This window comes from Muntiacus reevesi, chromosome 15 (genome assembly GCF_963930625.1).
Source record: "Muntiacus reevesi chromosome 15, mMunRee1.1, whole genome shotgun sequence".
In the NCBI taxonomy this organism is placed as follows: domain Eukaryota; kingdom Metazoa; phylum Chordata; class Mammalia; order Artiodactyla; family Cervidae; genus Muntiacus; species Muntiacus reevesi.
The window spans coordinates 45,008,079-45,033,332 of record NC_089263.1 but is presented as its reverse complement, the minus strand read 5'-3'; the positions used below and the strand labels follow the sequence as shown (position 1 = coordinate 45,033,332).

Here is a 25,254-nt window from a genome sequence, read left to right as displayed (position 1 = left end):
GTAAATTATGATTTCACTGTAGGAATTAGACTTGATGTTTAAAGTAAACTCAAAGCAACCTCTTTTCTGAAGTGTGGAACACTTCAGAAGTTGCATTATAGTTGAATATATAGAGAACTGATCTTCAGCAGGCAAGATTATTCCTTTATACCCCCTTGCCCTGTCCAAAAAAACATGTACTACTTGACACATCTGTAATTTTGTAGACAACTCATTTTCAAGGGGATGTGGTAATCTGGGGGAGATTACCTACACCAAGCAATAGTAGATGCTAGAACTATTCTGTAAATTTAATGTCAAGGTATCAAATTCTTTAAAGGTTCTGTATACTGATTATAGGAATTAGTTGTGCTAATCTGATTGGTGAGTTATAGAAAGAGATGTTTGGAAATTGTAAAATGTCTTTATTCTACACTTTGTGTTTTATAAAGCCTCAAGCAAAATAACTCAATAAAGTTCCGTCTGTTATTCAGGAATAAATTGAAAATTCAAGTTACTTGCGATTTATTTGAAGAGGATTCAGGAATGGACTATTTTGTGATGAGAACTGTTTCTCTTTACTTACCTGCATGACTTGAATGGGGCTGTTCCTTCACATAGGGAGCTATTACATGTTTCAATTAGAGCTAGTAGAGAAAGCTATATGCATGATGGAACTATTCTAAATCTCTATAGTTAGATAGTCGCTGCTTTAGAGAGGCTATAATTCTCTTTAGGACTGTAGAATAAATCCAGTTAATTTTGAACCCCTATTCTTCCTTATTTTTCACATAGTTTAAGCAAAATTAAAATCAGGCAACGTGAGTAAATTCTAAATTTGAATCAATGGGATGATTCTGTCAGTTAATTCAACGGGTTTAATAAGAAACAGATATAGCTTGTTTGCATCACAATTCTTTTGTCACCCTATGATAAAGCACCTTACATTTTTCTGCAGAGTAAAAAAAATTCAAAAGCATAATTTCCAATGGTGTATGCAGTAAATGATTCTGTACTTCTCCTGAAAATAGGCAATGGTAGGTAATTTAGCTCAGTCTTAAAGATAAATTAAAAGATTATATGGACTTAGAAAATTTTTCACTTGCCTACTTAATTTTCACTAATTCCATCTCTACTTATTTATTTCATCCTATTCTGGTCATATTTATTTTCTATTTGCTTCTCATCTATTCAATCTTAAAAAAAGATTTTTTCCTGTAGCCAAATACATGAATTTTAGTTTTATCCATAAAATTTTAAAAAGTAGGTTTCCTGAACCAAATCAGAGGTTTACTTTTTCCCACAAGTCTTTATATTTTTACATTATAATTTTATTGTATATTATAATTAGATTCCCCTCTTCTGTAACAAAAATTCAAATGACAGTCTAAATAAAGGCATAAAAAAGAAGAATACTTCATATGTTTCATGGGTGCTTGCCTTTTCATGTCATGGTGACACATGCTAATTTTCAATCCAAAAGTATCCCACCTGAGTAGACGACTGGGCAATTACTATGGCTTAAATAGAGTTTAGATCATTATTCAGACCCAACATTAAAAAATACCAGCACCATGAATTTATAAGTACACATTAACAATACTTTCTTTTTATTGAAAACAGTGTGCATTATTTGTAGTGGAAAAAAATGCTTTGATTAACATAATTTTAATACGCCAAGCTCTTATTAAAGCAAATTATACATTTGATTCTTGGTATCTATACTTAATATTCTTTAATACTAAAAAAGATTACATGCATATGTCGAAGAAAGACTATACATGCTTCTTATGTATGTGCTTCTCTCATTGGTTAGGAAATAAACTCTATATTGAAAAATGCATGTATTTGAAGTTTTGACCTAACACAGTGGATTAAGGTTTAGACAATATTTACTTTGCTGCATTTGACTCAGAAAGGGCCATATGTGAAGATAGGATCCTGACCAACTTTACTATGTTTCTATAATGGTCTTCCAGCAAAAATATTTATATTAAATACAGTGAGATATAAAATAATTACAAATAAGCTGCAACTTTACAGCTATTCACTGGTAAAAGTCTGTAGTTAATACATTTGGCTAAATAACTCAAGTCAGCAGCAAAGTGGTTAAACATTTGTGATTTGATTTCATCTCAGCTTGGAATGTGGCTGGAGTGTCCCACTTCTACCAACTGTTTGCTAAGTTAAGGCTTTAGTGTTTACACAGTGTTGAATGAAGCAGGCTGGTCACCAGATGTGATTGCTTCCCCAGACTGTCGTCTTTTTTTTTTCGGTTCAGATCACTGTCCTCATGGTCCCTGTTCCAACCTTCTTCCTCAGGACGTCCACCAGCCTTTCCAACCTAAGTTGAGGGCAGTGGGTGGGAGGGGAAAAAAATAAAGAACATAAAAAGTGCAATTATTGTCAGGAATGTTTTGACTGAAAAAGGACAGTATTTACCTGTGACCGAGCACTTCTGGTCGTCATGTGAAGAAACGAAGCATGACTGTAAGTGAGAGACACGGGCGCAGAGTGCCAAGGATTTGAGGTTAAGAAAACAGCAAAAACACACACTTAAACCCCATCTTCAGACTGCGTCAGTTTTAGAGGCTACATGCAAAACATAAGCTACTAGTTTTAATACATCTACCTACTTGCATCAAAGTTATGAATGAATCACTATTATGCCATGACAAGATGGCATATTAAGTGTTGAGCAGTTTCAAATAGATTTTTCACCCAAGAAGTGCATTTTTCAATACAGAAATACTATCACTCTTATACCTGTTACTGAGCTTAATAAGTGATATGTTGGTATACTGTATAATTGTTATGCATTACATTTCTTCTCTTTAAAGCCAGGTATTAGGTGGCTAGGTTGGAAAAACGATGTCTCAGTCGCATCAAAACAATTTAAGTATATAAAAATGGTTTGATGCTAATAAAACCAGATTTTCTCTACTACATTTTAAAAGTTTCTATTCCTGAGTAATATAAATAGGCTAGCACTGACTCTATATACTTCTGAGTCAAATATAAGTGATTTTTCAGTTGATTAAAAATTCTCCAACTAAACTGAAAATGGACTCAAAAGTTCAGAAGTCATTCTGTAGGGTTCTTAGACTACTCTATGGGAGAGAGATCAGATTCATTGCATCAGCAAGAGTTTTGTGTCTCAAAAGATGATGGAATTAGATCATCAATTGCCTTTTTCTTACTGTTTTCTTTACGGGAAGCATAAAACCTCAACCAAAAGTCTTGCTTGATGTCATACACACAGAAATCTTCTCTATAACGGAAGCTCATACCCAGCAGCTTTCATATACACAATTCTCCCTCCTCAAAGGCTGGTGAGCGACACAGTCTAGTCCGCTCCAGCTTGCCTCATTTATATGGATCCAGGCATGAGGGTCCTTTGCAAATAAACACAGCGTTGAGCCAGACACTAAAGGAATGAGGGTATTCTCAGAGTCATACCCACTGGTTTAGATGGACTCATCAGCTGCATGCAACATATGACTGCATATATCAAGAGTTCTGTTAACAGAAAATGGGGACATGAAACAATTCGGGGCATAAACAAATCTTTGCTTTGAGAAATGTAGTTATGATCTCAGTGAAAAAGGAAAATCTTGCTTAAATTTAATACCACAATTTTCTCTAATGTAAATTTGACACAAGTATTATACAGCCATTAAAACAGTTTTAAGCTAGTGATGCAAATACTTGAACTAGAAGATTTACTAGACAATTCACTGTACTTACAGATGACTCTGTATTAGTTGGACTTTCCCTAGTGATAAGAACCAGTGCTCTGTTATACTCTCCGAATAGTATGATTCCTAGGATCACATAGATTCTTTAAGACAAAGTTTCACTAAGGTGAACTGTGGAGGAGGGGGAAGAAAAATGTCACTGTGAAATTTTAACTACATTGTAAAATATGCTAATAACCTGAATTAACAGTTAACAGCTAGAAAAGTTGTAGAAGCCAGTAGAAACCTTGATATGCCATTAACAGAATTTCTCAGCAGAGACTGAAAAGTTAAGACAATACACCTATTTTGGGCTGCACTGGGTCTTTGTTGCTGCGTGCTGGTTTCTCCAGTTGCCCTGCAGGGGCTGTTCCTGCTGTGATGCACGGGCTCTGGAGAGTATGGTCTCAGTAGTGGCAGCGTGCAAGCTCTTTAGCTGTGGCATGCAGGGTTAGTTTCTCTGTGGCATGTGGGATCTTAGTTCCCTGACTAGGGATTGAACCCACATCCCCTGCATCAGAAGGCAGAGTCTCAACCAGTGGACCACCAAGGAAGTCCCGAAACATAGAAAATAGTACTTTCAGGTTAGTTAACTATCTCTCTCTCCCACAATATCATTTGCTATGCTATTAAAAAAACTTCCTCATAATGTAAAAGTAAGCTCTAATCTGCATAGTTATTATCACTATGAATTCTGAATCAATGGAATGCTAAATTACTGAGATGAGTCTGCGTTGTGCTTCTTTTGGTTTTTTCTTTACAGATGGACTCATCTTACTTTAGTTTCTTCATACATTAGGATATCTTTCCACTTAGAACTCTTATATCTTGTGACAGTAAGAGGTTAGGAGGAAATACTTAAATATCATGTTTTGCAATGTCTTCACTATATTTCAACAACTACTAGATCAACCACATTCTCAGTTTATCCAGGTTGAATGATTTAAGAAAATTTGATCTCAGAAACGAGAAAAATGTCAATGACAGCGTTTTGTAAAAGCTTGCTGACTTTTGAAACACAATGAAGCATCTATTCCTTCCTGTAAGAAATGGACTATACCTGCCAAACATGGACTGTGCTGACAGGAAGGTAGGTGTGTCTGTCTGCTGAACCACCTTGCAGGATCTGCCTGTAGGTTATTCTTTACTGTCCTAATCAATAATATCCTTAAAAAATTATGTAGTTTAATAAAATAGGCTCCAATTGCTTTACATGTTGCTCAATGATAGCTTCTCACAAAATTCATGAAATAGGAAAAAAGATTAGAATTCTAGGATTAGGATTTCTTTTTTTTTTTTGTATTGTATGATACGTTTATTTATTTTTTTCATTTATTTTTATTAGTTGGAGACTAATTACTTTACAATATTGTAGTGGGTTTTGTCACACATTGACATGAATCAGCCATGGAGTTACATGTATTCCCCATCCTGATCCCCCCTCCCACCTCCCTCTCCATCCGATCCCTCTGGGTCTTCCCAGTGCACCAGGCCCGAGGACTTGTCTCATGCATCCAACCTGGGCTGGTGATCTGTTTCACCCTAGATAATATACATGTTTCGATGCTGTTCTCTCGAAACATCCCACCCTCGCCTTCTCCCACAGAGTCCAAAAGTCTGTTCTGTACATCTGTGTCTCTTTTTCTGTTTTGCATATAGGGTTATCATTACCAAACTAGTACAGCCACTATGGAGAACAGTGTGGAGATTCCTTAAAAAACTGGAAATAGAACTGCCATATGACCCAGCAATCCCACTTCTGGGCATACACACTGAGGAAACCAGATCTGAAAGAGACACGTGCACCCCAATGTTCATCACAGCACTGTTTATAATAGCCAGGACATGGAAGCAACCTAGATGCCCATCAGCAGACGAATGGATAAGGAAGCTGTGGTACATATACACCATGAAATATTACTCAGCCATTAAAAAGAATGCATTTGAATCAGTTCTAATGAGATGGATGACACTGGAGCCCATTATACAGAGTGAAGTAAGCCAGAAAGATAAAGATCATTACAGCATACTAACACATATATATGGAATTTCTCTCTTCTAAATGAAGAAACAGAAGCCCAGACAGAAAAAGAAACCCTTGTACAAGGTCCTAAGATAAGACAGTAACAAATGTGGGTCTGATTTCCTTGTTCCTATTTCAAAGTTACTTCCACTAGAGTTTGGGCTAATAGAAAGCTACAGATTTTGGATTATAGGTTAATGTATTATTTGTCTTAATAAGTACATTAAACTGTTTCCTCAAGTTATTACTTAAGTCAAATTGGTAAGCATTTACTGGTATATTTCATCTGCTAGTTTAGTAACACATTATAGGAAAGTAAACTGATAACACTATGTAATTAGGAAATAACAGTTTATTTCCTATAACACAAATGTTCTGTGAACTTGAAAAATACATTTACAGCTATATTTTAGAGAGAAATTCTAGTCTTTTCAAATAATACCTCTTTTATATTTTCTTTATGTGTATATAATATGTACATACTATAATGAAATACATAGCTTTCCATCAAGTAGATGAATCATAAGTTATTTACCAATTTTCTGAGTTGGTTTACTTTCATTTTTCACTCAATGAATATTTTGATACATTTTAAAAGGCAAATAATACTTAAGGAATACTGACTATGTGTCAGCATTCTAAGAAGTACTTTATGCACATATTTAATTTTCAATACAACTCCATAGAGTAGATATTATCATTAGATGACAAACCAAAGCATACAGAAGGTAATCTGACCAGAGTTGCACTGCTATTGAGGTCTGAAGCTGGCATACGCTGCAAGTGTAATTACCACATCCCTGATCTCTCTGATGATGTGCTCCACTGCTTCCAAAAATACTGTAACTTTTAAGGTTTAGTTTTGATTTTTTATGGCCTTGGACTACTCTTACTGACTAGATAATTTTTTTGCAAAGTGAGAGAAAGGACTGAAAACAGAACAAATTCCTCATCTTCAGTTAAATTGTAGTGAAGCAAAAATCTCACTATAGATAAACAAACTATAGATCCCATTAAAAAATGTTTTGTAGATTTTTTTTTTTGCTTTTTAGATTTCATTTTTTTTTTTTACTAGGCAAAGAATTTTATTTATCTTTGTCTCAAACTTTATTCTTAGGCTTCTTCAGCTTCATTAGCTGCAAAGAACGAATTGTATATAAGCAAAAACTGAAAAGAGCTGCAGTGTCCAGGGGCTTAGGCTTAAAAATATTAAGAGATTTCTAGATTTTATCAGATCCATAAACAAAATTTTAAAAAGCAGTCATAATATAAAATAGCAGCTCCCAGTAACTTCTTCAAGATTTATCTTCTTCAGAAGTTAACTCAATTCAGTTTGCTTCATTCATGGAAGCCTCATCAAAATTCTCCACAAGATCTGGAACTTCATCATCCTCCTCCTCTCCAGTGGCAAGCGGTGCTTTTCCATCCACGGATTGTTTGGGCAGAGCTTCAGCCAGTCTCCTTAAACTGGTCAGACTGTCGGCACCACGCTGGTTTAAGATGCTGGGGAGCATTTCTGTCAGTTGCTTTGTCTCAGCATGGCCTGTGATGGTGAAAGTGTTTGCTGCCAGAGATGCCTGAACTTTAGGGTTGTTAAAGTGGATCACTGTTCCTTGATTTGTGAACATATTCACCTCTCCAATACCAGAGATATTGTTTACCCCTAACTTCTTTAAAGAGAACTGAAGTTTTTTGTCACCTGCTGTGGCTGTTCTATGAACCACCACCTTCTTTCTGCAAGCAGTTCCTTTCCCACGAATGCGCACTTGTGCCTGCCGTTTGGCGAGTTTCTCCTGGTTCATGATAGTTTCTTTCATCTTGTTGGAGCGGAAATGGGGCCGCGCGGGGGACCAGGGTTGGCGCTCAGGTGGTCTCGGGCAGACCAGCTGAGGTTAGGCGCACACACGCGGGGACGCAAGATGGCAGCTAGAGCTAGATTTCATTTTTGAGAGAAATTTTTGTTTTATCTGTCAAGGTGAGAGTAGAATTCTTATTAGCAGGAGAATTTTCTTTTTAGAAAAGAATTCCATTGCTACTATTTAGGCAAAAAAATTGTCTCATCCAACATATCTGACTTCTTAATTATTATTATTTTTTTTCCCAAGGAGAAAGAACCAGGGAAATTCAAGAGAGATGGATAAAAATCACCCTTCCAGTAGAGAAGACAGCAAAACCACTAAAAATGCTTTGGGTTGTCCATTAGTATCAAAGGTCTTGCCCTCTTTAAACCATGGCAGTGGGACAAGAAAGAGATTTAAATGTAGTTTTTTCTTTTACTATTATGGCTGTTCTTCCTATGCTAGTTCTTAAATGTTGTTTTATCACCTTTAAACACTTTTTATGTTTTCCTCAAAAGATGTTATTTGTTCCCTTGATTTCACTTAAATGTTTATGGTACAGATCATCATCCCAAAACTCTCCTCTGAGTTTCACCCTCATATATGCAACTGCCTTCAAGATGGTTCCTCTTGCTTATTTCACAGGCATATGACAGTGAATATATCTAAAACTTATTTTACCTCCCATGCATATTTCAGTATTTCTTATTCTGATTAATGTTGCCATTCATTAACTCAGCTAACTTTTAAGTTGAAAAAATTTAGAAAACCTTGGTTCATAGATTTTTTTTTTCTCACTGCAGCTTGGATCTATGAAAAGATTGTGATAAAACCACAAATGTAGACAATGGGAAGCAATAAAAGGGTTTACCTCATCTAGTAACATCATTTACATTTTAGGAAGATTCCCCCTGGCAAGAATATAGAGATGAGAAGGAGGTAAATTGGCCTACAGGCAGGGAGTCCAGATAACTTCTCAGGAGCACAACAATGTGGATGTACTTATGGTCATAAAACTGCATACCTAAAAAGCTTATATGGATTTAAGTTCAATCGACAAACATTTATTTAGTAATTATTTAGTAATTCCTATGAACTAGATACTATTCGAGGCATTGATTATTCAAAGACTAGGACATGGTTCTTGATCATAGGAGCAGTAAGGTGGAGAAACATTTTTATACGGTAACTTCAATCAGTTATTGGTAAATGCTGTAATAAAAGGGTAAGCATGGGTATAACACAGAACCTAGCTTGGGCAAGGAAAAAGAAGTGCCTCTAAAGGCTTTCTGATGATGCCTCAGTTAAATTTTGAAGGATAAGAAGGAGACAGTCGCCTCAAGAAGGGTGGGAATGGAGAGGGGGTAGGATGGGCATATCAGACAAAGGAAAGAATATGTGTACAGGCACTGAGGTATGAAAAGCATGATGCGTGTCAAGTCCTACCAGGAGGATGGTTTCACAGGTTTCTCAGGATCACGGAGGATGTTGGGAAATGAGACTGCAGTGGCTGGTCATGACCAGGTCTTGCCCTAGGTGGTAACTGAAGCCACAGGATGGAAATGCTAAGAGAGACATAAGAAAGGAGGAGGGGGGTGGGAAGAAGAAAGAACCAAAATGAAAACCAATACTTAAAGGAAAAGGACTGACAAAAGAATTTGAGAAAACAGGGAAGCAAAAGATAAATCAAGAGTAGGTGCTGTCACAGAATGCAGAGAAGAGAATTTCAAGAAGAGAGTGGTGGACAGGGTTAAATACTTAAATAAGATGAAAGTGACAAATGAACATTAGGAAATGATACCCTTTTCTGTGCAGCTTTAATAAAGCATGATAGAAGTAGGATAAAGCCTGAATGGAATGTGAAAAAGTGAAGATGAAGTATAGGCTTAGTTAGAAAATATAAGATCTTGGGTGGAAACTAAAGGGGATAGTAGTTGCAGGAAAATGTATGGCTGAGGAAGTCCTTAAAGAAATGGATGGCATGTGAATATGTTTATGGACTATAGAAGAGAAGACTACGGGAAGAAGCTAAAGTAAAATGGAGGAAGACAGTATCTTTTAAGGAGGGTCTCAGAGAATGGAATCACAAGCACAACTTGCAGCATTATCACTAAAAATATGACTGGGAAACTCTTCCTTGGAGATTTGAGGGAAAGAGGTGTGGGGAATAGAGCTGTGGATAACTCCGTAGAGGTGGAGGCATTTAACTGACAGAATTCATCATTGCTAGATTCAATTTTGCCGATTGAGAAAGGCAGAGCTCTCTACTGAGAGCATAGGGTAAAGAAAAAGGCTGGGACGGGGTTGGGGGGGGCGGGGAACAGTAAAGGTTTAATGGGACAAGAAAGGGAGGTGATATTGGACATGTAAAAGGAATGCTAGTGGGATTGATGGGCCACTGATATTGAAGTTTCTTAGCATGAAGGCAGAGATTGGGGTAGAGAGGAAGACACTGAACCAGGTACGTGAAATGCACATTAAAGGAACCTCACTGATCTCACATTTAAGGAGATCAGTAGATATCACTGGAGAGGAGAGAGACATAGTGATAATTAAGCTCATTAATTAAGGTATAAATTAAGCTCAAAATTAAGGTATAAATCTCAAAGAAGGGAGGGTTTTCATGTGGATGCAGAAGGTATGAAAGTAGCAACAGGGAACCAGAGAACTCTTCTTTCTAGTCTACAGGGTATGGGGAAAAGACTGGTGTCTAGGGGGCTACAAGGAAAGAATTTCCTTGTAAGGTAATTTCAAGTTTCAGGTAGAATGTATGTGTGAAACATTCAGAGCAGAAGTTGTGGAAAGATGCAGTGTAGTAGGGCTTCCCAGGTGGTGTAGTGATAAAGAATCCTCCTGCCAATGACAGGAGGCAAAAGACATGTGGGTTTGATCTCTGGGTCAGGAAGATCCTTGGAAGAGGAAATGGCAATCCACTCCAGTATTCTAGCCTGGGAGATCCCGTGGACAGAGGAGCCTGGTGGGCTACAGTCCACGGGGTTGCAAAGAGTTGGATGCCACTGGGTAACTGAACAAGCGCAACCCACCCTCCTACGCATAAATTGTAAAGAATGAAACAAAAAGTTCTTTCTCAGTCTCAGGCACACTATGTAACTGAAAGATACAGACTAAAAAAAAACACAAATGCATAAAAAATACACATATATATACACACTTATAAATCTGTAAAGGCACAACATATAAATATGAACACACATATGTGCATAAAAGTATGTGTAAGAAATAAAGATCAATAAAAGAATAAAATGGAGAAGAGAAAAGAAAGACTATTCACATATGAAACAGAATGGAAAAAGAAATTGTAAGTGAAAAGGTGAATGCAGAAGTAGATGGGAGAGGGGGGTGAAAAGTCATGGTGAACAAGGTGGAAACAACTAGCAGAAAGTGGTGAGAATGGGAAGCTGAATAATAGTAACGTGGTTAAAATTATTTCTTATCTTACTAGGAAATCAGTCTCCTTGGATCTTCCACTCATCTGCCTAGATCTATCCTTCACGTCATTACACTATTTGATTTCCTATATAAGCTGCTGCTAAGTCACTTCAGTCGTGTCCGACTCTGTGCGACCCCATCCCTGGGATTCTCCAGGGAAGAACACTGGAGTGGGTTGATTTCCTATATGAGGTGGTCTCAAATGTTAAAAGAACTGCCATGTCCTTACTAGGCTATTTTTTTCAAGGTTAATATTTCCAGCTGTCAATGGTTTTGGATATTAAAGTTAATAGACTATCACCATATTGATTATTCTTTCTGCAGGTTCTTCAGCATATCTAGGTTTTCAAAAATATTGAGTCTGATCTAATAATTCAGGTTAATCAATTAGAAAGGAAAGTGGGATTGATACTTCTCTTGATCTGGAATTTTACTTCCATTTGAATGCTGCCATGTTTCACTACTGGCTTACACAGAGTTTTAGTGCAAATGACTCTAAGCTGACCTGCTTTGCCTACCAATCCAAGCCAAGCCAAGTCTATTCTATTTGGACATGGACAACTAATATTTTTTAATCAGTTGTTTATTGCTGTGTAATAAACCACCCAGGGCTTTCCTGTAGCTAAGATGATAAAGAATCTGCCTGCAAGGCAGGAGACCTGGGTTCAATCCCTGGGTTGGGAAGATCCCCTGGAGAAAGGAATGGCAACCCACTCCAGTATTCTTGCCTGGAGAATGCCGTGATCAGAGGAGCCTGGCGGGCTACAGTCCCTGGGGTCGCAAAGAGTCAGACACGACTAAGTGACTAACACTACTACTTCTACTAAACTACCCAAAACTTGGTGGCTTAAAACAACAGCTACTTTACTTAATCATGCTAACGTGGGCTAGGTGCAGCTGGGTGTTCACTTGCCTGACAGTTGGTATTGATTTCTGGCTAGGACTTGCCTCTTATGGATCTCATGTCCAAGTAGACCAACTCAGGTTTATTTACATGGTGAGCATGAGTTAGCAAGAGCTGGGAATACAGGCGATTGAGGCCTTGTTCAGAAGTTGTACAACATCATTTGGTTTATTTTATTGGGTCAGAGGGAATCACAGGCCACCCTAGATTCAAAGGGTAGGGGAATAGGTTTGTACCTTCGACAGGAGTAGCTGCAAAAAAAATTGTGGCTGTGTTGATCCTAAATGTTATGTGATTAAAAAAACAAAGGCTACCAAGTGTAACTACATTTTACAATAAAACAAAGCTTTAACCTCAATCTGAATCTCTGATGGAGGAATTTCAGGTATCAATTGATAGGTGTTACAAAAGATACGTTTTCGAACTTGCAGTATGTCTTAAACAACACCCAGGGTATGACTATCATCTCCTCAGATAAAGTTGTTTCTATCTGTTGTCAACTGGGTATTTTTTTGCGGGATCTACATTTATTTAAAAAAGAAAAGCAAAATAAAAAAGTTTGGTACATGTAATCAATATTTAGTTTTAAAAGATGTTACTAACCATTTATTAATTTGTTGATTTCTACCATAACTTTCAATTTAATCAAATCTAATTCAATTCTTTCCTCCAAGTCTTTCTGCTGTGTAAAAATATTTTGTTTTTAGAATAAAGCATATAAGGAAATAATATGAATAGATTAATTTAGCTCTTCAGATATGTCATTATATCAAATACTATCATTCATTCATTCAGAAATACTTCTTGAGTATTTATTTTGTGACTGGCACCTTCTAAACAGCTATGTTCAAAAGAGTTTTTAATGTGTCTACTGTAGATGTGTGTTATATCAAGTTTTTTTTTTTTTTTAATACAAAATCCTCTGTAAAGATGTGCCATAAAAGGAATTTTTCAGCTAAGTTATGATATAGTGAGTTTGGGCTATACCTTTTGCAACTAGTTCTAAGATTATAAGTATTGTGAACAAGAGGTGTATTAACAAGAAAATAATGAGAAAGTAGGAATAAGCTGTTCTTAGACACCACAATTTTGGGTCATTTAATTTTTTGTACTTTGTTTAGCTCCACTTTTAGATGTATATTAACAGTAAGAAATTGTTTTTCACCTTGAAATTAAATAATAAGCTTGGATTTATCTTTGAGATTAAACAGAGCATAGAAAAAACTTAGTACATGTATATTCAACAGTGCTTACATTAGATATATGACATTCCTTATTCAATGTCACTAATATCTAAGGTGAAGTGAAAAGTGAAGTGAAAGTGAAAGTTGCTCAGTTGTGTCTGACTCTTTGTGAACCCATAGACTGTAGAGTCCATGGAATTCTCCAGGCCAGAATACTGGAGTGGGTAGCCTTTCCCTTCTCAAGGGGATTTTCCCAACCCAGGGATTTAACCCAGGTCTCTCGCATTGCAGGCAGATTCTTTACCAGCTGAGTCACCAGGGAAGCCCAAGAATACTGAAGTGGGTAGCCTATCCCTTCTCCAGCAGATCTTCCCGACCCAGGAATCGAACTGGGGTCTCCTGCATTGCAGGCAGATTCTTTACAACTGAGCTATCAGGGTACACAAGGCAATGAAAAGTTACCTATATTTTAAACACAGACTAACATTTGCTATTTTCTATGTAACCTTGAAAAATTAGTTTCACTAAACAATCATTATGTCAATTAGCATCAATTTAGATGACTAATAAACATAAAAGTTGGAAATACCACAATCAAAATACATAAAGCTTGGCATTATTTTTGTTTCATCCCACTTAAAAATTAAAACAGGGAGAAGAATTAAAGCTATATTTCCTTCTTTACAGGATCTCTAAGGTAATTCTACTTCAAGTTTTGGAGTTTAAGTGGATAATTTTGGTATAATTTTATCCAGGGCTTAATTAAGTCTTTGTTAATAAGTTAGATGTCTAGATAGTCTGCTGGATTCCAATTGTCCAAGGCAGTGCTACTGCATGGATGATACTATTAGGAAAGTACTTACGGAAGATAATGGAGTTATTTTGCTTAAGCCTCTAACTTAACATAATAAAGTGATTGAGATAATAGAATGAAGTAAGATCAAGTGACAATTTTATTGGGCTCTTTAACTGTCTATCAGAGGATATTTAAACCCTATGTAAGATTCCCAAGAAAACTCAACACCAGTTTACAACCTCATGAAGCTCCATGAGGGCTGGGACATTATGTGTTTTGTTCATAAATGTATTCTTGTAACTAGCAGAATAGGCTCTCAAAAATCAACAGGACATTATTTATTTGTTTGTGAATAAATATTATACACACATGCATATGTTAAGGGTCCCTGCAGAAGCATACTGAATGATAAAATAGTTATTTGAAAAGAATGTAGGGAGTTTGGGGGCTTGGTGGGCAAGATGGTAAATGAAATTTCACTCTTAGTGAGAACTAAGATTATGCTTTTTCTATCAGGAGGAATTTTGTCAATGTGATAAGAATATATTATTAATTCCCAAAACCAGCATCTCTAGCTCTTCTTTTTGACTTCATAACTTATAAGGAGAAAAATATGAAGTATACAAAGGAATAAAATTGCTATAGATGCACCTTCTATACATCTCATGCATCTTCTATGGGAGAAGCATCAGAGTCAAAAACAAGCAGGTGCATGACAATGTATGGAAAACAAACTGAAAATAAGGTAAACCATTTTTAACTATTCCATTAAAAACTCTTGATTTAGAAGAATTGAAAAAGGGATATGTTAGTGGTCTTTTTAAAAAGAACACAAATTTTGGCAAGTTCCTCTCCTGCTTCTTGTGTTTTGTCACTGCTCTGCAGCTTCTAGGATAGTCCTAGTGATGGAACCAGATGCCATGATCTTAGTTTTTTGCATGCTGAATTTTAAGCCAGTTTTTTTCACTGTCTTCTTTCACCTTCATCAAGAGGTACTTTAGTTCCTCTTCACTTTCTGCCATTAGGGTGGTGTCATCTGCATAGATGAGGTTACTGATATGTCTCCCAGCAGTCTTGACTCCAGCTTGAGCTTCAACCAGCCCAGCATTTTGCATGAAGCAGAGGTTTTTTCTGGAACTTCTTTGCTTTCTCCAAGATCCAGCGAATGTCGGCAATTTGGACCTCTGCTCCCTCTGCCTTTTTGAAACTCAGCTTGTATATCTAGAAGTTTTTGGTTTACATACTGCTGAAGACCAGCTTGAAGAATTTTGAGCATAATCTTGCTAGCATGTGAAATGAGTGCAACTGTACGGTAGTTTGGACATTCTTTGGCACTGCCTTTCTTTGGGACTGGAATGAAAACTGACCTTTTCCAGTCCTGTGGCTATTGCTGAGTTTTCCAAATTTTCTGACATATTGAGTGCAGCACTTTAACAGCATCATCTTTTAGGATTTGAAATAGTTCAGTTGGATTTTGGTCACCTCTATTAGCTTTGTTCATAGTAATGCTTTCTAAGCCCCACTTGACTTCACACTCCAGGACATCCAGCTATAGGTGAGTGATCACACTATTGTGATTATCTGGGTCATTAAGGCCTTTTTTGTGTAGCTCTTCTGTGAATTCTTGCCACCTCTTCCTAGTCTCTTCTTTTTCTGTTAGGTCCTTATCATTTCTGTCCTTTATCATGCCCATCTTTGCATGAAATGCTCCGTTGATATCTCCGATTTTCCCGAAGAGATCTCTAGTCTTTTCCATTCTACAGTTTTCCTCTATTTCTTTGCCTTATTCATTTAAGATAGCCTTCTTATCTCTCTGTGCTATTCTCTGGAACTCTGCCTTCGGTTTGGTATGTCTTTCCTTTTCTCCCTTGCTTTTTGCTTTTCTTCTTTCCTCAGCTATGTGTAAAGCCTCCTCACACAACCACATTGCCTTTGTGCATTTCTTTTTCTTTGGGATGATTTTGGTCACTGCCTCCTGTACAATATTACAAACCATCGTCCATAGTTCTTCAGGCACTTTGTCCACCAGATCTAATCTCTTGAAGCCACTTGTCACTTCCACTGTATAGTAGTAATAAGGGGTGTGATTTAGGTCATACCTGAATAGTGGTTTTCCCTACTTTCTTCAATTTCAGCCTGAATTTTGCATTAAGGAGCTTATGATCTCAGCCACAGTCAACTCCTGGTATTGTTTTTGCTGACTATATAGAGTTTCTCCATTTCAGCTGCAAAGTACATATCAATCTGATTTCGGTGCTAACCATCTGGTGATGTCCATCTGGTGTACAGTCAACTCTTGTGTTGTTGGAAGAGGGTGTTTGCTATGTCCAGCGTTTTCTGTTAACAAAACTCTGTTAGCCTTTGCCCTGCTTTATTTTGTACTCCAAGGCCAAATTGCCGGTTATTCCAGGTATCTCTTGACTCCTACTTTTGCATTCCAATCCCCTATGATGCAAAGGACATCTTTTTTTGGTGTTAGCTCTAGAAGGTGTGGTAGGTCTTCGTAGAATTGGTGAACTTAAGCTTCTTGGGCATCAGTGGTTGGGGCACAGACTTGGATTACTATGATGCTGAATGGTTTGTCTTGGAAACGAAACCAAGATCATGCTGTTGTTTTTGAGACTGCATGCAGATACTGTACTTTGGACTTTTTTGTTAACTATGAGGGTGACTCCATTTCTTCTAAGAGATTCTTGCCCAAAATAATAGATATTGTGGTCATCTGAATTAAATTCACCCATTTCTATCCACTTTAGTTCACTGATCCCTAAAATGAAAATATTGCCATCTCCTGCTTGACTATGTCCAATTTACCTTAATTCATGGACCGAACATTCCAGGTTCCTATGCATTATTGTTTTTTACGGCATAGGACTTTACTTTCACCATCAGACACATCCACAACTGAGCGTCATTTCTGCTTTGGCCCAGATGCTACATTCTTTCTGGAGTTACTAGTAACTGCCCTCCAGTCTTCCCCAGTAGCATAGTGGACACCTTGATTCTGGGGGGCTCATCTTCTGGTGTAATATCTTTTTGCCCTTCTATACTGTTCATGGGGTTTTCCAGGCAAGAATATTGGCGTGGGTTGCTATTTTCTTCTCCAGCAGACCACGTTTAGTCAGAGCTCTTGACTAAGATCCATCCCTGTTGGGTGTCCCTGCACAGCCTGGCTTGAGGCTTCATTGTTGCATAAGCACCTTCACCATGACAAGGCCGTGATCCATGAAGGGGAAGGCACACAGAAGACCTTTATCTCTTTTAGATGAAAGACTACTGATTACATCACTCTCCTACTTAAAATATCATAGTTTCACTATTCCAGCTGAGCTATTTCAAATCCTGAAAGATGATGCTGTTAAAGTGCTGCACTCAACATGCCAGCAAATTTGGAAAACTCAGCAGTGGCCACAGGACTGGAAAAGGTCAGTTTTCATTCCAATCCCAAAGAAAGGCAATCCCAAAGAATGCTCAAACTACCACACAATTGCACTCATCTCACATGCTAGTAAAGTAATGCTCAAAATTCTCCAAGCCAGGCTTCAGCAATACGTGAACTGTGAACTTCCAGATGTTCAAGCTGGTTTTAGAAAAGGCAGAGGAACCAGAGATCAAATTGCCAACATCTGCTGGATCATCAAAAAAGCAAGGGAGTTCCTGAAAAACATCTATTTCTGATTTATTGACTACGCGAAAGCCTTCGACTGTGTGGATCACAATAAACTGTGGAAAATTCTGAAAGAGATGGGAATACCAGACCACCTGACCTGCCTCTTGAGAAACCTGTATGCAGGTCAGGAAGCAACAGCTAGAACTGGACATGGAACAACAGACTGGTTCCAAATAGGAAAAGGAGTACGTCAAGGCTGTATATTGTCACCCTACTTATATAACTTATATGCAGAGTACATCATGAGAAACGCTGGGCTGGAAGAAGCACAAGCTGGAATCAAGATTGCTGGGAGAAATATCAATAACCTCAGATATGCAGATGACACCACCCTTATGGCAGAGAGTGAAGAGGAACTAAAAAGCCTCTTGATGAAAGTGAAAGAGGAGAGTGAAAAAGTTGGCTTAAAGCTTAACATTCAGAAAACTAAGATCATGGCATCTGGTCCCATCACCTCATGGGAAATAGATAGGGAAACAGTGGAAACAATGTCAGACTTCATTTTTTTGGGCTCCAAAATCACTGCGGATGGTGACTACAGCCATGAAATTAAAAGACGCTTACTTCTTGGAAGGAAAGTTATGACCAACCTAGATAGCATATTAAAAAGCAGAGACATTACTTTGCCAACAAAGGTCTATCTTGTCAAGGCTATGGTTTTCCAGTGGTCATGTATGGATGTGAGAGTTGGACTGTGAAGAAAGCTGAGCACCGAAAAATTGATACTTTTGCACTGTGGTGGTGGAGAAGACTCTTGACAGTCCCTTGGACTACAAGGAGATCCAACCAGTCCATCCTAAAGGAGATCAGTCCTGGGTGTTCATTGGAAGGACTGATGCTGAAGCTGAAACTCCAATACTTTGGCCACCTCATGCGAAGAGTTGACTCATTGGAAAAGACCCTGATGCTGGGAGGGATTGGGGGCAGGAGGAGAAAGGGATGACAGAGGATGAGACAGCTGGATGGTATCACCGACTCGATGGGCATGAGTTTGAGTGAACTCTGGGAGTTGGTGATGGACAGGGAGGCCTGGCATGCTGCGATTCACAGGGTTGCAAAGAGTTGGACACGACTGAGCGACTGGACTGACTGACTGACTTTCACTATTTTTAGGGTGTCTTTTGTTAAAAATTAAGGATGATAAGTCATTTTCTTCTTCAATACTGTTTTAAAAACTTCAATCATATTCTCCTAAAAGTTTTTTCTTCCCCTATGAAGAAACTGATCCTTGGTTTCAAGATAAGGATACAGTAAATAAAAGTTTGAAGTTAATCTCATACATGATATCATTAGATAGCTAGACAGTCACTGCTTCTATCAGTTTAAAATTGTATGTTACAATACTTAGATATTTTATGTACAGTCTAATTTTAATATGAATGAGAAAAATTAATCTTTCTAAAATATCAAAATTTAGCTAAGTAATATAATCTATGAAAAGGAAGATTTCTCTGAAAAGTTTATGATGTATACTGGTCATAAAACATACACTATTTACTTAGAGTTGCCATGAGAACATATTAAAGGAAAATGTTTATAAAGATTTATACTAATACATATATAAAAGAATGAAAGAGGTTTATATTTTCATCTATCTCAAAAGAGTGTCTATCCCAACCATATACATATATTTTGGGTAATTTATGGTAAGGAATTCTGAATGCCTTCACAAAGAGCATTTATAAGTTTCATTTCTTCCTGATTTTTTATTTTTATATGCCACTTGTAAATATAATTACTATTCTTTAATATCCATTCACTTCACAGCTAATACTTTCAAGCACCAGAGAAGACAAAATTAAATTGCATGTATCTTTCTTTTATGTGTTAAAGTGTTAGTACTAAAGATGAATGAACTTTAGTCTCAGTATCTAGATTAGTCACTGGTGGTAAGTTAGTGACTTATATCCAGAGTACATGATGTGAAATGCCAGACTGGATGAATCACAAGCTAGAATCAAGATTGCTAGAAGAAATAACAACCACCTCAGATATACAGATGATACCACTCTAATGGTATAAAGTGAAGAGGAACTAAAGAGCCTCTTGATGAGGATGAAAGAGGAGAGTGAAAAAGCTGGCTTGAAATTAAACATTAAAAAAACGAAGATCATGTCATCTGGTCCTATCACATTAAGGCAAACAGAAGGGGAAAAAGTAGAAGTATTTTCTTGGGCTGCAGACTGTGGCCATGAAATTAAAAGACACTTGCTCCTTGGAACGAAAGCTATGGCAAACCTAAACAGCATACTAAAAAGCAGAGACACCACTTTGCTGACAAAGGTCTGTATAGTCAAAACTATGGTTTTTCCAGTAGTCATACATGGATGTGAGAGTTGACCCATAAAGAAAGCTGAGGGCTAAAGAATTGATGCTTTTGAACTGTGGTGTTGGAGAAGACTCTTGAGAGTCCCTTGGACAGCAAGGAGATGAAACCAGTCAATCCTAAACGAAAACAACCTTGAATATTCACTGGAAGGCCTGTTGCTTCAATACTTCGGTCACCTGATAGGAAGAGCTGACTCACTGGAAAACACTGATGCTGGAAAAGACTGAAGGAAGAAGAAGAGGGCGGCAGAGAATGAGATGGTAGATAGCATCATCGACTCAATGGACATTAATTTGAGTAAACTCTGGAAGGTAGTGGAGAACAGACGAGCCTGGTGTGCTTTATAGTCTAAGGGATCTCAAAGAGTTGGACACCACTTATCGACTGAACAACATCAATAAGTCAGTGACACAGACACACATCCACTCTTCCGAGCTGTGTCTGTGTGTGCTCAGTCGCTCAGTCATTTCTGACTCTTTGCCATCCCATGGACTGTAGCCCATAAAACTCCTCTGCCCATATCATTCTCCAGGCAAGAATACTGGAATGGGTTGCCATTTCCCATTCCAGGGGATCTTCCCCACCCACAGATCTAACCTACGTCTCTTGTATCTCCTGCATTGGCAGGTGGATTCCAGGTGGTGCTAGTGGTTAAAGAATCTGCCTGCCAGTGCAGGAGACCGTAAGAGAAGTGGGTTTGGTCCTTGGGTTGGGAAGATACCCTGGTGGAGGAAGTGAGCTGACAGAACACTTATTAAAATTGTAACAGCGACTGAGTTAGAAAGATCTGAAATGTGAATCATTCTTATGTTCAAATTTGCTTACAGTGAGTAATTCATTCACTGAGGTGGATTTTTTTTTTTTTACATAATTTTCTTTAGACTTACAGTATTTGCAGTGTTAACAATATATACAGATTTTTATATTCTAGAAACTACCTTGAATTTGTCACAAGTAACAACAAATAAGGCCTCATATATTTATAACAACTATGATTTACAGAGTATTAGAGGGAAATGTGGGCTTCCCAGGTGATGCTAGTGGTAAAGAACCCGCCTACCAATGCAGGAGACATAAGAGACGTGGGTTTGATCCCTGGATCGGGAAGATCCCCTGGAGGAAGGCATGGCAACCCACTCTAGTATTCTTGCCTGGAGAATCCAACAGACAGAGGAGCTTGGCAAGCTACATTCCATAGGATCGCAGAGTCAGAAGGACTGATGCATACATGCATGCAGAGGGAAATTTTTAAGGTTGATAAAAACTATTCTCTTATCTTAATTGGTAAAGCAATTCCCATCTGGTTGTGAAGAGCTGAGCCTTAAACCTGCCTTCTGATAAAATCCTAAAGGTTTTTCTAATAGTCTATAAGGTAACATACATGAAAAGTATCATTTGTTATTTTTCCTTAAACCAGGTTTGGGTAATACAGTAATGTTTGTCTCTTCTCGTACGTGTTTTGTCACTTAAATTTGGTGGAATTACTTCTTTGAGTAAATAATCCAGCTGGTATTAATGAATAATTGCTGTAAATCTTTGCTATTAGCCTGCCATCATCATGTACCTTTTAAAACAAAATAATTATAAAAATTTCTTCTACATCTGCTTTCTGCCCCATATATCTGGACTTTTTTATTTTATTTTTTTTATATCTGGACTTTTAAATATTCACCTACCAGCTCGGTTCAGACAGTTCTTTCCAATACTATCAGCTCAGGAGCTGATCTGCTGTTTGCCCAGTAGAGGAGTTACATATTGCCTTTTGAAGAATGACACCTCAGACCACGGCCTTGACATCTGGCCTATCTTTGAATGGCTTCAGATTCAGCTCTTAAGAATAATCTTTACCATCCAGAATGACTTTGGACATTCTGACTTAGCACTAAACGCCACAGAAAGAGTTTAATTACATGGGAAAGTTATATAATTTAAAGTGCTATCATTCTAAAGACATTCTCATGGGTATTTCTGCTCTTCCCAGAGAAGATTCCTAAGAAGTTTTTTCCTTCTTTTGCTCTTCAGTTTCTGGAAGCCAGTTTTGATGAGTTTTTTATCTGCCATCTGAGAGCACTGTTCTCAAGCACTAGTTTTTCTCCTATCTTTATAAGTTAGGGTTACACAAAAAGAAAATGAAATTTATTTTCAGTGCTGAACTAAAGACATTCTATTAATGGCACTGTGTTGCCCCTATCTCTTAGGCAGAAAATCTTAAAATATCGACTACTTCTTTACCCTTAACATCACTTCAGTCACCAAATTACATTGTTTCTCTATGGTGTTCCTGCTATGAATTCCTTCCTCCTGCTCTCACTGCTACCAGCCCACATCGGCGTATCAGTTCTCTATACTATCAAATTGTAGTGCTTCTTAGCTGGTACTCTTATCTCTAAAACCAACCTGCTGCAATTAATCTTCCACAATACTAAGCGGGACTGATGTTCTAAAATGCTATTTCCATCACGTAACCTTTGCTACTTTCAAAACTCTACAATGGCTTCTTATTCCCTATCACCTGAAATCTAAATGCCTTCGCATACTTTTGAAGGCTCTCAGTAGTTCAGCCCTGCCTCGCCCATGTGACGTCATCCCACAGGAACCTCCGCTCCTGCCGGGCTGACCTTTGGACTGGCTCCTCTCCAGCACTTCACTCACACTTGTACCTCTGCTTCACTGATGCTTTCTCTCCTCTTTTACCCTTCTATCCTCTCTGCTTATGTGTCTCCCACTCATTCTACAGGTCTTCCTTTTCTCTGTATTATCTGCACTGAACAATTAACAAGCTATTCAATACCATTCAATGAAACAAGAAAAAAGGGAAATACATATATAAATATGTTATTAGCTTTATATACAGATGCAAGATGGCAGATACCCTCACAATTTCACTTCTAGGAATCTGTGCCCTCTCTAAGGCATTTAGCTATAAGGTCTTCCATCATGGCTCAGTTGCAAAGAATCCAGGTGCCAAGCAGGAGATGCTGGTTTGATCCCTGGGTCAGGAAGATCCACTGGAGAAGGAAATGGCAACCCACCGTAGTACTCTTGCCTGGGAAGCCCCAAGGACAGAGGAGCCTAGTGGGCTATAGTCCGTGGGGTCCCAAAAGAGTCAGACACAACTTAGCAACTGAACAACAACAACAATATATTCACTGCAGCAGCTTTTGGAAACAACTTAATACCAATGCTCTAAATGTCTTGTGGGCAAGAGCTGTATAGCATACTTTTCATTTATTCCACCAAATCTGAGTGCTAAATACAGAAAACAATTTTTTTATGAGGTGTCTTTCTCTGTATCTTATAATAACGTCTGCTCAGTTGCTCAGCTGTGTTCACGGAATTTTCCAGGCAAGAATACTGGAGCCGGTTGCCATCTCCTACTCCAGGGGATCTTCCCCGTCCAGGGACTGAACCATGTCTTTTGCATCTTCTCCCCTGGGAGGCTGATTCTTTACCACTGTGCCACCTGGGAAGCCCATATAATGACAGTAACAGAGATGAAAATAAAATTCAAACTCATTGATTCCTCCCTATTGTGAAAGAGAAGTCGCTCAGTCATGTCCGATTCTTTGCGACCCATGGACTGTAACCTACCAGGCTCCGCTGTCCATGGCATTTTCCAGGCAATACTGGAGTGGGTTGCCATTTCCTTCTCCAATTTTACTGGTCTGTATTTCTCACTAAAATCCCATATCTTTACTTTCCAAGGAAAGATAAACTTATTTAAATTTCATATGGTAATCTGACTAACAAGAAACACAAGAAACTATTGCATTAAAGCCTACAAGGAAAGGGCTAGAAGAAAAAGTATTACCAGATATAAAGAAACAAGTTGAAAGAATTAATCTTACTCATAATTGTTATCTTCTCCTAAAAGTCCCCATAGGCAGTGTGCTTCTAATGCTATGTGCATGAGTGCATGCTCAGGCGCTAAGTCCTGTCTGTCTGACTCTTTGTGACCCCATGGATGCTAGGCTTCCAGGCTCCTCTGTCCATGGGATTTCCCAGGCAAGAACACTAGAGTGGGCTGCCATTTCCTTCTCCAGGGGGACGTTCCCAACTCAGGGATTGAACCCATGTCTCCTGCATTAGCAGGCAGATTCTTTACCACTGAGTCACCAGGGAAGCCTCCACTGATATGTACATACACTCAAAGATCCCTCATATGTACCTGTCAAAAGTGCACTATTTTGGCATGCTTACTGAGAAGAGAGGATAACTTACTATCCTCAAAGCAAGCTAACTCCTCTCTAAACTTTCTCAATCTGAACTACTGTAAGATGGCTCTTTGATGGGAAGCATACTCTGCCTTTTCTAACTTCACATCTTTCTGCTCTGTTATATGCCAGTGTCTCTGAAGGCTAAAAAAAAACCATATTAACAAAGTATAGATATTTTGAATAAAAAGATTCTCAGTTCTTTATCTGAAAATCTAGCTATCACTACAAATGCTGGGCTTCCCTCATAGCTCAGTCAGTAAAGAATCTGCCTGCAGTGCAGGAGACCTGGGTTCGATTCTTAGGTTGGGTAGATCCCCTGGAGAAGGAAATGGCAACTCACTCCAGTATTCTTGCCTGGAGAATCCCATGGACAGAGGAGCCTGGCGGGCTGCAGTCTCTGGGGTCGCAGGAGTTGGACATGACTTAGTGACTAACCCACCACCACCACCATGTATACTTGTGACTGTGCTTGGTTACTCAGTTTTGTCCGACTCTGCAACCTGCCAGGTCTGCAGTCTGCCAGGGTCCTCTGTCCATGGAATTTTCCAGGCCATAATACAAGAGCAGGGTGCCATTTTCGACTCCAGTGAATCTTCCCAATCCAGGGATTGAACCTGCATTTCTTCTGTCTCCTGTATTTGCATGCGGGTTCTTTACCACAGTGTCATGTGGAAAGCCCTGTATACTCTTATATATAGCTTTTAAACAATTTAGGTTATCATTATAATAGAAAGTATTAAAATGTGTTTTATAATTAGAGGGCAAGATAAAGTATTACCTGTATACTATAAAAAAACCCCCAGTATCATATTCCTCTTTTTGATACAACTGAAGAAATTTAAAATCTGCTGCTATTCCTCAATGGCATCCCTACAAATGACCTAACTATATTCTTAATTAACAGAAACTTTTTCTAACAATTCTAAATACTTTTAAATTCAACAATTCCACTTCTAGGAATTTGTGTCTCCTATAATAACTACAGATATGTGCAAACACTTAGAGGCAAGTACGTTCACTGCAGCAATACTTTAAAACAACTAGTAACAATAGATTTAAAGTCATTTGAATTACTTAGTAAAACATTATGTATAATGATACAGAATGTTAATCATGATATATCAAGT

At 38.0% G+C, this 25,254-nt stretch overlaps 1 protein-coding gene and 1 pseudogene across 8 annotated transcripts in view; both read right to left on the bottom strand.

Moving 5' to 3' along the window:
* Positions 1-843: 843 nt before the first annotated feature.
* MIPOL1 (mirror-image polydactyly 1) overlaps positions 844-25,254 on the bottom strand; it is a 283,902-nt gene continuing 259,491 nt past the window's right edge. For all 8 annotated transcript variants that reach the window (XM_065906169.1, XM_065906171.1, XM_065906168.1 and 5 more), the window contains one exon: positions 844-2,323. In XM_065906169.1, coding sequence (XP_065762241.1) covers positions 2,257-2,323 — 67 coding nt within the window. In that variant the 3' untranslated portion in view covers positions 844-2,256. The remainder of the gene's footprint in view (positions 2,324-25,254) is intronic.
* LOC136147306 (transcription factor BTF3 pseudogene) lies at positions 6,932-7,652 on the bottom strand (annotated as a pseudogene).